Raw genomic sequence first — 14,434 nt, 5'->3', positions numbered from 1 at the left:
GGCCCCCTGCTGGGAGTAAGCATACGTCAGTAATGGCACTCCAGGTCTCTGACTGCTGTACCTTTGACAATGTTCCAGAGTCTGAAATAAATAAATATTGCCACATCAGCTCGAGTGTTTATTCGGGCATAACAAGTAGAGCTTTTGAGCTCATCAATAAGAAGAGTTATAGGTCAAAGGTACTTTGCTCCTCCTTACTTCACTTGGTGAGACCCTGTCCAGATTGGTTGGCTGTATTTGGGTTTTTATAAGAGACAAGAACTTGTGTCCATGAGGTGTTTTATTATATCTCCAACTGCTTCACGTAGAGCGCTTCATGACTACCATTTGCTCACAGCAAGATCCCACAAATGACCATGAGATGAATGACCAGTTAAATCTATTTCTGCAATTGTTATTTAAGGGATGAATGTTGACCAAGGCACTGGGAGAACTTCCCGTTCTGTGGGATCTTTAATGTGCGCCTGCACCTGGGCTCTGTATAGTGCCACACCTCTGATATGGCCGGACTCCCGCAATACTGTCATAGAATGGCAGCTTAGATTGTGAGCTCGTGTTCTGTTGCAGGGCTCGACTCCCCGATCCTTGTGAGGCATGAGTACTACTAACTGAGCCAAACTAACAGCAACACACCTGCTCATGCCCACCTGAACCTATTCAGACCAAGTGACGACCAAGGATTGGAACCATTAGCCCCCTTCCCTGTACCTACCTTCACCTAAACTGACAGGACCACCGTGGAAAGCTAAACCGAGACATGCCAAGTCAGCGGGAGCATGCAGACTAGTGCACAACTCTGACACTATCCTTCTAAATAAAAGATGGATACAGCTGGCTTGAGCTCATCCAAATCTCTGCTGCCCATGTCCTAACTCACACCGTCCCGTTCACCCATCGCCCCTGTGCCCGCTGTTTGTGTCCTAACTCACACCAAGTCCCGTTCGCCCATCGCCCCTGTGCCCGCTGTTTGTGTCCTAACTCACACCAAGTCCTGTTCACCCATCGCCCCTGTGCCCGCTGTTTGTGTCCTAACTCACACCCAGTCCCGTTCACCCATCGTCCCTGTGCCCGCTGTTTGTGTTCTAACTCACACCCAGTCCCGTTCACCCATCGCCCCTGTGCCCGCTGACCTACATTAAGCTCCCAGTTAAGCAACGCCTCAATGTAAAAATTCTCATCCTTGTTTTCAAATCCCTCCATGGCCTCTTCCCTCCCCATCTCTGTAATCTCCTGCAGCCCTATAACCCAAAGAGATCCCTGCTCTCCTCCAATTCTGGCCTCTTGCGCATCTCCGATTTTCATCGCTTCACCATTGGCAGCCGTACTTTCAGCTGCCTAGGCCCTAAGCTCTTGAATTCCCTCCCTAAACCTCTCTGCCTCTCTACCTCTCCCCCCTCCTTTTTTGATCAAGCTTTTGGTCATCTGTCCTAATATCTCACGTGGTTCGGTGTGAAATTGTGACTGATAATGCTCCTGTCAAGCCCCTTGAGATGTCTTACTACATTAATGGTGTTCTATAAATACAAGTTGTTGTTGGCTCATTGCCAGCTCCCACTAAGGAGCTAGCATTGGACACGTGCAGGAGAATGCCTGCCTCTTGGGTGGCATTGACTGTACGCTGATTTCCAGCTGTCAGTAGGTGCTGCCTTCACTAATTAGACAGATGACACCAATGGCGGAGTGAAGGAAGTGGGGCAGGCACAAGTGGCCAGAGTTGGAGGGATGAAGAGCTCTCTGAGGATTGTAGGGCTGGAGGAGGTTGCAGAGATGAGGAGGGTTGAGGCCATGGAGGGATTTGAATATTAAAGAGCCAATGGCTACGGTTGAGCGGGTCCAAATGTTTCCGAGCTTGGATGGATTTGCATATCTGCTCCAACATCTGAGGTGGGCTACATTGGGAAACCAAGATCGGGGGAGATGGGTGGAAGGGGCTGGCATGTTGGATACAGCTGAACTTTGCTCAAAGGCTTTGATGCAATGGCTGATTATACTTGTGTTCTGTTTCCGTTCTAGATCCCACTTGGCTCTCCACCAATCTGGGTATTGTCATCTGCATTGAATGTTCTGGGATTCATCGAGAGTTGGGTGTGCACTATTCCAGGATACAATCTCTCATGCTGGATGTACTGAGCACGTCTGAACTTTTGGTACGTTCCAATCTCCCCGCCCCCCCCGGTTTTCTCTCCTCTTTCTCCTTCTCTCCTGCAACTAGTCATTCATCATCAGTGAGCCTAAGTGTCAAAGAAAGAATGTCCATCTCTACAGCGCATGTCACGACCTCAGGATGTCCCAAAGCACTTTACACCTCATGGAGTACTTTTTGAAGTGGAGTCGCTGGTATTGTAGAAAACGAGGCAGCCAATTTATGCACTGTAAGCTCCCACAAACAACGATGTGATGATGACCAGATAATCTGTTTTTCAGTGATTTAAAAAAAAAATTTAATTCCTGGGATGTGGGCATCGCTGGCAAGGCCAGCATTTATTGCCCATCCCTAATTGCCCTTGGGAAGATGGTGGTGAGCCGCCATCTTGAACCGCTGCAGTCAGTGTGGTGAAGGTACTCCGATAGTGCTGTTGAGAGGGAGTTCCAGTGACTATGAAAGAACGGTGATATATTTCCAAGTCAGGATGGTGTGTAACTTGGAGGTGGTGGTTTTCCCATGCGCCTGCTGCCCTTGTCCTTCAAGGTGGGTGGGAGAATTCCTCATGTCTTTCAAATGGTGCTGTGGGCTGTTTTTCTGTCCACCTGAGAGGACACACAGGGCTTTGGTTTAACATTTCAGCTCCTTTTAATACTGCACTGGGAGCGTCCACCTAGATTTTGAACTCAAGTCTCTGGAGTGGGAGTTGAACCCATGACCTTCTGACTCAGATGCAAGTGTGCTACCCACTGAGCCATGGGTGATACTTGGTGTCAACAGGCTATTTGACTGTTGGGGCATCGTAGCCAACCTTGACCCTCATTACCAGAGACTTTTTTTAACTTGGGAGAAGGATCCATTATTATTTTCCTCCTCCTTACCACGTCACCCAGCCTGGAAACTCTGGAACCAGTTATACTGCCCTAACTTGATAAGTAACCCAGCACAGACTGTGGTTCAGACCTGATGCACTCCTGTCCTCTCTGGCTCAGCACCTTGTCAAGTTGATTGTTGACCCTGCAAATCATCGGGGAACATTTCATCTGCACGCTGTTGCTTCTCTACCTCCCCATCGCTCCGCTCCTGTCTGAGATCGGGCCGAGACATGTGCCAGCTCTGATGTAGAGGATTCATGAGGCACAGTGGCTACAAGGCGAGATACGTTGGCAAGTATCTGTCTTCTTTCACCCACTTCCTGAAATGAGTAGAGTTAAAACCCAGTGCGTCATTGGCTCTGGGGCTGTAATTAACTGCAGGGTAATGAGATTATCTGCCTTGTGCTTCTCATAAACTGAACGTTTCTTTTAGTTTCCAGTCTCATCAGTGAGGTAAGGTTCTGCATGTACCAGTCACATAAACACAAGCACCAGAGGTTAGGATGAAAATGTGTTCACTCCATCCAAACTTTTGTTTTTGGTGTGGGTTATATTCAACTCCTTGACCATGGATGATTCTCTGGCCAGTCAACTCCCCCAAATGCCATTAATCGTGAGACTCAGCAGTGAGTATCAAGGACTATTCAGCTCTGGAGGGCATCGCATGCGAGCCCAACATGCAAGCATTTCCCAGTCAGCAGGAGTAAGAATTCTGTCTCCTTTCTCCCTCGCTCCTGCCCCTCCCCCATGCTCCACAGGCCAAGTGCAGTTGTCCAGCTCTACCTGTGATCGGCTAACTCCGCACAGACCGCAGACTGAATCTGCAATCTTCCTAATCTGTCTTGCACACAGCATCTTTCCATGGATCCCATCAGCGGAGTTCCCAGTAGACTGAACTTCCTTTTAAATACCTGTTGTCAGGTGATTTTTGCTCATTGCACAAGTTGAAGCTTTTCACGGCAAAGCTTTGCGATCACCTTATCCCGGAGTGTAGCTAAACAGACAAAGAATGCTCCTCATTCCTCGTCTCACGTGAGGCCTCCTCTGGATAGGCTATTTGTGCTGTGCTTTGGAAATTAAATGCTGCCAGGTGACATGTTACCGCTGAGTCTTGGCTCTGTGCCCATTCACTCAAATCCTTGAGCAGTAGGGAGCACTGGTGCTGCTGGCATGTAACGTGAGTGGCTGTGTGTGTCTGTGTATGGTCAAGGTGACTCGTGAGCCTGGTGAACGGGGTCTGGGTCACATGGTGAGGGGTTGGCAGGGCCCTGTGGTTCTGGGTGGCACGATGTGGGTGGGAGTGGCACGTTGGGGCTGGGGATGGTGTGGTGTGTGGGCCAGGTTTATTCTTTAACTATCGATTCAATAAGAAACAGCTTGCTTTTTTTAAAAAAAAGTAACAATTGCAACCATAAAAGAATTACAGTACAAAGTGCACATGACTTGCGCCATCCATCACCAATCAAACACTAGCGGGGGATGGCATGGTGTGTGGGTGGGTGCAACGACTTGGGTGAAGTTGACATGGTGAGGAGGTGGGGTGGCATGGTGTGTGTGGGGGATTCAAGGGGTGGCACTGTGGATGGGATGGCACGGTGGGTTGGTGCAATGACCGGTGGGGTGGCAGTGTGTCGCGGTTCTGGGGTGACGTGGTTTATGTGTGTGTGGGTGTTCATGGGGCGGCACAGTATGTGGGGGCTCAGGGGTGGCACTGTGTGGGAGGGTTCAGGGGTGGCACTGTGTGTGTGGGGGGGTTTTGAGGTGGCACTGTGTGTGGGGGGGGGGTTCAGGGGTGGCACGGTGGGTGTGGGAGGGGTTCAGGGGTGGCATGGTGTGTGTGTGGGGGGGGGGTTCAGGGATGGCACGGTGTGTGGGGGTTCAGAGGTGGCATGGTCTGTGTACAGAGGTGGCACGGTGTGGGGGTTCAGGGGTGGCACCGTGTGGGGTGGCACGGTGTGTGGGGGTTCAGGGGTGGCATGGTCTGCGTACAGGGGTGGCACCATGTGTGGGGTGGCACGGTGTGTGGGGGTTCAGGGGGTGGCAGTGTGTGCAGGTGTTTGGGTGACGTTGTGCCCTGGTAACCCTGTGGACACTAATCTATTCAACAACTAACTTGCTGGGCTTTCCATGTGTGACATTAACCTGGTGCCATCTTGCTTCACACAGCTTGCCGATAATATCGGAAACATGAGGTTGAATGAGATTTTCGAGGTGAGCTTGCCAGCTCAGTGTGGTGTAAAACCCAGTCCAACTAGTGACATGTAAGTACCACACTCGGGCCAGCGATGTGAAATGGGGTTTGTAACTAATATCTGACCCGGCAAATACTGTAAGCACAGAGGCCGAGGAATGTAAGCGGAAGGGCTTTAAACCAAGTTGCTCAATGTGCGTTTGTCATGGAATTAAAGTGTGCGTGCCACCAGGGTAAGTAAACAAAACCAGGTCCGGAGTTTTTCTGCATCATCATTAATGTCACGGTAAGTACAGCCTTTCTCCACTTGTGGGTCCCACCAAAACTCCAAAGTGCCTTTGGGTGTTTTTGCTGTGTAAATATTGTTGTAAGTTTGTTTTAATAAAATTGGGTGGAATCTGAATTGTATGACAGAGGCTCCTCTAGGAACATAGGGACAGGAGGAGGCCATTCAGCCCCTCGGGCCTACTCTGCCATTCACTTAGACCATGGCTGATCTGCACCTCAACACCATTGACCTGCCTTAGATCCATATCCCGTGATACTCTTGCCCAACAAAAATCTATCGCTCTCAGTCTTGAGAGCTTCAGTTGTCCCCCAGCATCCACAGCCTTTTGTGGGGGAGAGAGCTCCAAATTTCCACTGCCCGTTGTGAGGAAAACGTGCTTCCTGATTTCACTCCTGAATGGCTCTGATTTTAATATTATGCTCCCGAGTTCTTAATTCCTCTACCATTGGGACCTCGGGACATTCCAAAGTGTTTTACAGCCAATGAAGTACTGTTGCAATGCAGATAATACGGCAGCCAATTTGCACACAACAATATCCCACAAACATAGAATCATAGAAATTTACGGCACAGAATGAGGCCATTTCGACCCATCGTGCCGGCCGACAGAGTTATGCAGCCTGAACCCACTTTCCAGCTCTTGGTCCATAACCTTTTAGGTTACAGCGTTTTAAGTGCATATCCAAGTATTTTTAAAATGTGGTGAGGGTTTCTGCCTCTACCACCCTTTCAGGCAGTGAGTTCCAGACCCCCACCACTCTCTGGGTGAAAAACGTTCTTCTCATATCACCTCCAAACCTCCCCCTGATTACTTTAAATCTATGCCCCTTGGTTATTGACCTCTCTGCTAGGGGGAAACGGGTCCTTCCTATCCACTCTATCTCGGTCCCTCATAATTTTATACACCTCAATCAAGTCTCTCCTCAGCCTCCTCTGTTCCATAGAAAGCAATCCCAGCCTATCTAATCTTTCCTCATAGCTAAAATTCTCCAGTCCTGGTAACAATCTCGTAAATCTCCTCTGCATCCTCTCTAGTGCAATCACATCTTTCCTGTAATGTGGTGACCAGAACAGCACGCAGTAATCTAGCTGTGGCCTAACTAGTGTTTTATACAGTTCAAGCATAACCTCCCTGCTCTTGTATTCTATGCCTCGGTTAATAAAGGCAAGTATTCCGTATGCCGCCTTAACCACCTTATCTATCTGTCCTGCTACCTTCAGGGAACTGTGGACATATTCTCCAAGGTCCCTTCGTTCCTCTACACCTCTCAGTATCCTACCGTTTATTGTGTATTCCCTTGCATTGTTGGCCCTCCCCAAATGCATTACCTCACACTTCTGTGTGCATCACTTCACACACTTCTTCGATCCTATCAAATCCTTTTATAATTTTAAACACTTCGATCAGATCACCCCTTGACCTTCTAAACTCAAGGGAATACAAGCCTAGTCTATGCAACTTGTCCCCTTAATTTAACCCTTTTAGCCCCGGTATCATTCTGGTGAATCTGCACTACACCTCCCTCCCAGGCCTCTATTTTTGCATTTTATACAGAGCCTTTCACGCCCTCTGGACGCCCCAAAGTGCTTTACAGCTAATGAAATACTTTTGAAATGTTGTAATGTACGGGATGTGGCAGCCAATTTGCATACAGCAATATGATAATGATCTACAAACCGCAATGTGATAATGACCAGATAATCTTTTATCCTTTATCTTACAATTTCAAAGAAAGAAAGACTTGGATTTATATAATGCCTTTCATGACCACCAGATGTCTCAAAGCGCTTTACGGTCAATGAAGTACTTTTGGAGTGTAGTCACTGTTGTAATGTGGGAAATGCGGCAGCCAATTTGCGCACAGCAAGCTCCTACAAACAGCAATGTGATAATGACCAGATAATCTGTTTTTGTTATGTTGATTGAGGGATCAATATTGGCCAGGACACCAGGGATAACTCCCCTGCTCTTCTTCGAAATAGTGCCATGGGATCTTTTACGTCCACCTGAGAGGGCAGATGGGATCTCGGTTTGACATCTCATCCGAAAGTTGACATCTCCGACAGTGCAGCACTCCCTCAGCACTGGAGTGTCACCCTAGATTTTTTGTGCTCACCTGGAACGTTATTTTCTTTCCTCCTTTCAGATACTGCCTGACCTGTTGTGCATGTCCAGAAATGTTTGTTTTTCTATGTTGGGTTTCTGACCTTTCCTGTTCCAAATCTTAAATAAGACACCTCGCTGGAGTTTTAGATTGGTTCATGCCAGAACCTCAGCCTCCCTGAAAACTCACCTGACAAGTGATGCCTGTCGGGGTGTTTATACATACGTCTGTAGTGGAACTAAATCTACCCAAGTTCAAACACCTGTTTATTGAGAGAACCAGCATAGATCGTACAGCACAGAAGGAGGCCATTTGGCCCACTGAGTCAGTGCTGGCTCTTTCACAGTTAGTCCCACCTCCCCTCTCGCTCCCCATAACCCTACAATTGTTTCTCCAAATATTTATATAATTCTCTTTTGAAGGCTACTATTAAATCTGCGTCCACCACCCTATCGGGCAGAGCATTCCAAATCCTAACCACTCGTTGCTTTTTAAAAAAAAAGTTTTTTCTCGTGTCGCCTCTGGTTCTTTTGCCAATCACCTTAAATCTGTGCCCTCTGGTTATCCTCAGCCATTGGAAACCGTTTCTCTTTTTATTTACTCTTTCTTAAACCTTCATGATTTTGAACACCTCGATCAAATCTCTTCTTGGCCTTCTCTGCTCTAAGGAGAACAAGCCCAACTTCTCCAGTCTATCAACGTACCTGTAATCCCTCATCCCTGGAACCATTCTAGTAAGTCTCTTCTGCACCCTCTCCAAAGCCATCACGTCCTTCCTAAAGTGTGGTGCCCAGAATTGAACACACTAGTCCAGCTGAGGGTGAATTAGTGTTTTATTCAGGTTTAACATCACTTTCCTGGATTTTGTACTCGATGCTGAGGATGCTTTAATAACCTGACCTTGTTGACCTGTCCTGCCACCTTCAAAGATTTGTGCACACACCCACCCCGTTTTAAAATTGTACCATTTAATTTGTCATGCAGTAACTACTCCCACCACTAGACAGTGCTGTACAATAAATAGCGACCATTATTGTCCATTTCTCTTCTGAATTCATGGGGTTATGCTGTGCTGCAGTCCCATGGATGCAGTCTGGTATCTTGGCCTTTCTTCACATGCGGAACTTAGACAGCGATTGGCAGTGGGCTATTCGACAATGGGATGCATCACCACCAAGCCCAATCTGGCCTTCTCACGCTGTCAGTGGATGTGCTTTCCGGTGAGAGCTGCAAGTGTTGATGCAATGGATCTCCACGCCAATTCTGTGTGTTTATAAACACTTTTGCAAAGCCCTTTTCTGATGACTGTGCCCATACTCGGTACACATGTCAGATCTCTCTGCTGTGGTTTTTTTCCTCTCTGTCTCCCGGATTTATATATTTCTTTAAGTCTCTGGGAGCGTTGAGATGTTTCCACCGGCCAGTGTGCAAGTATTTTGTGTAAATATTATGGTGCTTAGCTGGAGAAAATAGCCTTTGGAATTTTAAGAAAGTGTTAGTTGAATTCCTGAGCGTTCTTGGTGCAACAGGAGATGAAGTGAGTTTCTGTGCACAGACTGTGTGCACCAAGGTTGGATTTAATGCATATTTCTCCTGAAGGATAACGTGCTTGGGGCGGGGGGGGGGGTGGGGGGAGGAACAGTTTCATGGACATCAGCCACTCCTACACCTCATGTGTATCAGCATTGGAAGGCTGTTCAACTGTGGGTGCATCACAACTCCACCCGATGCTCACATTTTCCAGCACTGTTATCTAGAGTGAGAGCTGCCTCTCCCCCCCTGCAACCCCGCCCCCTCCCATTGTAAGGCTCAAAACCCCTTTCTCCCACCCCCCCCATTGTAAAGCTCAATAACTACCACCCCCCCATTGCAAGACTCAATAAACCCTTTCTCCCCCCCCCCCCATTACAAGACTCAATAACCCCTTTCTTCCCCCCTCCCCCATTGCAAGACCCAATAACCCCTTCTCCCCCCCCACCTCCCCATTGTAAGACTCAATAACCCCTTTCTCTCTCCCCCCACTCCCCCATTACAAGACTCAATAACCCCTTTCTTTCCCCCCCCCACCCCATTGCAAGACCCAATAACCCCTTTCTCCCCCCACCTCCCCATTGTAAGGCTCAATAACCCCTTTCTCCCCTCACCCCCTCTCCCATTGTAAGACTTAATAAGCCCCGCCCCCATTTCACCGCACGCTTATCCACTCATCCGCTGGTGGAATGTGGTGCTCCGTCTAACTTCCTCCCTCCTGATTTGGTGTGCCTCGAGATCCATTCTGGAATGTTCCCTGCCTTCTCGAATGTTGAGCACTACCCCAGTGACCAGTATTGGGGGCAGAGGGAAGTTTATAAAAAAAATAAAATAAACCTCTTGCCGCCTCAACCCAATCTGTGTGATGTTAAGAATAAACCTTGTCCCCTTCACCCTATCTGTGATGAGTTGTGACAGAAACCTCTTGCTCCTTTGACCTCCTTCATGCAGTGCTTTTGGAATTCTCTACTCCTGAGGGCTGTGGAGGCTTAAGCCTCTGAGTATATTCAAGACTGAGATCGATAGATTTTTGGGGATATGGGGATAGTGCAGGAAAGTGGAGTTGAGGTAGAAGATCAGCCATGATCTTATTGAATGGTGGAGCAGGCTTGAGGGGCCGAATGGCCTACTCCTGCTCCTATTTCTGATGTCCAGCTCACCACATTGAATCCTGTCCTCCTCCAATAGTAATTCTACCTTCCAACTATGGATTACAAAGTATTTACAGCACAGAATCAGGCCATTTGGCCCAACAGGTCCGTGCCGGTCTTTATGCTCCACACGAGACTCGCACCCTTCTTTGTCTCCCCCCCATCAGCCACCCTTCTATTCCTTTCTCCCTCACTTCCCCTTAAATGCATCTATACAATGTCACTCAACTACTCCATGCTGTAGCGAGTTTCACATTCTCAGAACCCTCTGGGTAAAGAAGCTTCTCCTGAATTTACTGTTGGATTTATTAGTGACTATCTTCTGATTGTGTCTGGAAAGTGTATTTTAAGCTGTAACGCGCTTTGTGAAAGGGATGGCGGGCACCAGTCTGTGACTGGGGGTGGGTGCAGTGTACTGAAGCCGCTCCTGTCAGTCTTATTTCCACACCCCACCCCCCCCCACCCCCCCATAGTCATTGGGACCACCAGGTTACGATTTCTAGGCAGCGATGCAAAATTCTGTTTACTTCTACATCCGATAGGAACGCCCGGAAAGAATATATTACAGCGAAATACGTGGAGCATAAATATACAAAGAAAAGCGTTTGCGAAGGTGGATCGAAGCTGTTCGAGGCTATCCGGAACAAGGACCTCCTGACTTTGCTGCAGATGTACGCAGAGGGAGCGGATTTCACCGCACCACTCACCATGCCGGATGGACAGGTGAGTCTTGCCGTGGCGTCGGTCGTTTTACAGACCTGCTTTCTGGAGAATAGCAGAGGAGGGGGGATTTTTACCTGATGGACAATAGTTCTCCGCTCCATTCATATTGTTTAAATCTGTCTGTCTGTGTTTCTATCTCTTGTGTCGCTGTGTGTGGTGTCTGTGTATGTATCTCTCTCTTTACCTCTTCATTCAAAGCTCATTGCACTATCTCTAATTCGAGCTCCTTTTTTTTTCCCAAAGACACTCGGAAGTCTGAAGCTGCTGCTGTCCATCAACCTTCTCTTCCTCCTACAGTTTACGGGCCTATAAATCCCAATCTCGGTGTACTTTGCCCATTACATTGCGACATGCCTCACCTTCTCTCCCACTTTTCCCCACCTCACTGGCGTGCTGCACTCTGGCTCCTGCCCCTTCCTCTGAGTTTTTCATTGTAAAACAGGCTTTGAAATGAGAGAACCCGTGAATGTGTACTAACGGCATTATGTTGGTTGTGTCAATGGCCTGTGGTAGTTTCTGTGCTGCTAGAGCTACTGCTTTTAGAGTGAAAGTCCTCATGGAGTGTAACACAGTGCTCCTCTTCTGTTTTTACATTTTTAGGACCTTGGTGAAACACCATTGCACCTTGCTGTGCGGTTGGCAGACAGGACCTCGCTGGCTTTGGTTGACTTTCTGATCCAGAATGGGTGGGTGCTGTTTCTGGTCTGGTCTGGTCTGGACTGGGTGGGTGCTGTTTCTGGTCTGGTCTGGGTAATGATTCTGGGCTGGTCTGGACTGGGTGGGTGCTGTTTCTGGTCTGGACTGGGTGCTGTTTCTGGGCTGGTCTGGACTGGGTGGGTGCTGTTTCTGGTCTGGACTGGGTGCTGTTTCTGGTCTGGTCTGGACTGGGTGCTGTTTCTGGTCTGGTCTGGACTGGGTGCTGTTTCTGGTCTGGTCTGGACTGGGTGGGTGCTGTTTCTGGTCTGGTCTGGGTGGGTGCTGTTTCTGGTCTGGACTGGGTGCTGTTTCTGGGCTGGTCTGGACTGGGTGGGTGCTGGTTCTGGTCTGGTCTGGGTGGGTGCTGTTTCTGGTCTGGACTGGGTGCTGTTTCTGGTCTGGTCTGGACTGGGTGGGTGCTGTTTCTGGTCTGGACTGGGTGGGTGCTGTTTCTGGTCTGGACTGGGTGCTGTTTCTGGACTGGGTGGGTGCTGTTTCTGGTCTGGACTGGGTGGGTGCTGTTTCTGGTCTGGTCTGGGTGGGTGCTGTTTCTGGTCTGGACTGGGTGCTGTTTCTGGTCTGGTCTGGACTGGGTACTGATTCTGGTCTGGGCTGGACTGGGTACTGATTCTGGTCTGGGCTGGACTGGGTACTGTTTCTGGTCTGGACTGGGTGGGTGCTATTTCCTGAATTTTAACGTGGGTTCCATGTCTGGGAGGGCCAGAGTGCTTGTGTTTAATTAGTTCTCTCTCTTCACTCTTAGCTCTTTTACTGATGTTTGTGCGACTGTCCCAGGACCTGGGGCTGAACCATGGTGCTCGCACACATTGTTACTTGGGTTTGTGCAATGCCAGTGACCCGACACGGTCCCAATGGCCCCAGTGCCCTGATCTCCCCCTGCTCAATGTGCCCATGTTATCGCTGTGAGGGGTGAATTCTGCACTCGCCCAAGTTGACTGGAGTCTTCCCCTGCTGCAATAATTTTAAACTCACTAACCCGGCACAGACCAGGAATTGAACCGGAGACTTCCCTGGTCTGTACGACCCAGCGACGATGAAGAACGGGCCGATATATGTTCAAGTCGGGATGACGGATGGCTTGGGAGAGGAACCCTGAGGTGGTGGTGTTCCCATGCGCCTGCTGCCCTTGCCCTTCTAGGTGGTGGAGTCACCGGTTTGGAATTTGCTGCTGAAGAGCCGTGGTGCTGGGTTAAGGCGTTGAGGTCAGACAGTGTCACACAGCCCACCCTTGTGGGATCCACCCCGTAATACAAACTGGGTAGCCTCCACAGGGTTGCCAATCCTCCAGGATTGGCCCTGGAGTCTCCAGGAATTGAAGATTAATCACCAGGACACTGCTGTGAGCAAAACTCGGGGGAAAAAAATCACAGGGGCATTAAAATATCTTTTTTCCATTTACTTCGAACACTTTCTTTTTGGTTTATTATGAAAATATTGGAGATGGGGATAAATTACTTGTTGACTGAGAGTCGAGAATCATCCAGTCGGGTAAGGAAGAGTCTGTTCGCTTTACGGTTGGCCGTGGGAAGACGGGGCCCTGTGAGGATGGACATGTCGGGCGATCAATGGCAGGAGTGTGGAGACGGGGCAGGCAGGAGGTCATGTGATGACACCTCCAGGAATACATCCAACCAGAGTTGGCAACCCTAAATCCATCCCATCATGCAAACTGGAGCGCCTCCTAGCTGTATTGGATTCTACAATGTATCCCGAGCAGCCTGGAGTTTGGCTGAGTGCTTGGGTTGCTCAGCCCGACCTGTGTTAAAGTGATGTGTAATGTTCCCGCAGGGGTGGCCTGGATGTGAAGACTGTGGAGGGGAACACGGCCTTGCATTACTGCAGCCTGTACAACCAAACTGAGAGCCTGAAACTGTTGCTGAAGGGCAAAGCCAGCATGCAGATCGGTAAGTCCCGGCGTGGAGAGGTGGCTGTTTAACAAGCATTCCGGCAAGGGGCAAGTAGGATAAGGGGCAGGCCATTTAGGACTGAGATGAGGAGAAACTTTTTCACTGAGAGTTGTTAACCTGTGGAATTCCCTGTCATAGAGAGTTGTTGATGCCAGTTCATTGGATATATTCAAGAGGGAGTAACAGCTAAGGGGATCAAGGGGTATGGAGAGAAAGCAGGAAAGGGGTACTGAAGGAACGATCAGCCATGATCTTATTGAACGGTGGTGCAGGCTCGAAGGGCCGAATGGCCTACTCCTGCACCTATTTTCTATGTTTCTATGAGGCACGGCTTCAATCTTTACCCAGAGATTTTCCTCTCCTCCTCCTCCTCCTCCTCCTCCTTTAAGACTCTCCTTAAAACCTAGCTCTTTGACCAAGCTTTTGGTCACCTGTCCTAATATCTCCTTATCTGGCTCGGTGTCAAACTTTGTTTGATAATCGCTCCTGTGAAACATCATGGGATGTTTTACCACCGTTAAAGATGCTATATAAATGCAAGTTGTTGTTGTCCCTGGAGTCTTGGCTCCAAGTAGTTAGACCTCTTCTCTCCATGATTCCAGGCTTCACGGCGCACTGTGAATTCACGCCCGCTGCGGTACAATCTCAGTGCGATTTCCACCTCGTTGGCCTGAATTTGGGGCGATGATTTCTTTAATGGTATAGAGTGAATTTGGCGCCCCTTGAACCTGCTGGCTTAATATTACGTACATGTCTTGTAAAAACCAGTACTGATGTTTTGCACCATAACGGGACGGTTTATT

At 48.9% G+C, this 14,434-nt stretch overlaps 1 protein-coding gene across 5 annotated transcripts in view; it reads left to right on the top strand.

Annotated features, from left to right (window-relative positions):
* Positions 1-14,434, top strand: part of LOC139279771 (arf-GAP with SH3 domain, ANK repeat and PH domain-containing protein 2-like) — a 102,906-nt gene that overhangs the window by 72,451 nt on the left and 16,021 nt on the right. For 4 of the 5 annotated variants that reach the window (XM_070898974.1, XM_070898973.1, XM_070898975.1 and 1 more), the window contains exons 15-19: positions 2,014-2,147; positions 5,185-5,279; positions 10,827-11,007; positions 11,608-11,693; positions 13,513-13,628. In XM_070898974.1, coding sequence (XP_070755075.1) covers positions 2,014-2,147; positions 5,185-5,279; positions 10,827-11,007; positions 11,608-11,693; positions 13,513-13,628 — 612 coding nt within the window. The remainder of the gene's footprint in view (positions 1-2,013; positions 2,148-5,184; positions 5,280-10,826; positions 11,008-11,607; positions 11,694-13,512; positions 13,629-14,434) is intronic. The other variant, XM_070898977.1, reaches the window with a different exon arrangement.

This window comes from Pristiophorus japonicus, chromosome 14 (assembly GCF_044704955.1).
Source record: "Pristiophorus japonicus isolate sPriJap1 chromosome 14, sPriJap1.hap1, whole genome shotgun sequence".
In the NCBI taxonomy this organism is placed as follows: Eukaryota; Metazoa; Chordata; class Chondrichthyes; family Pristiophoridae; genus Pristiophorus; species Pristiophorus japonicus.
The sequence above is the reverse complement of the archived record's forward strand: the minus strand, read 5'-3'. Positions and strand labels throughout refer to the sequence as shown.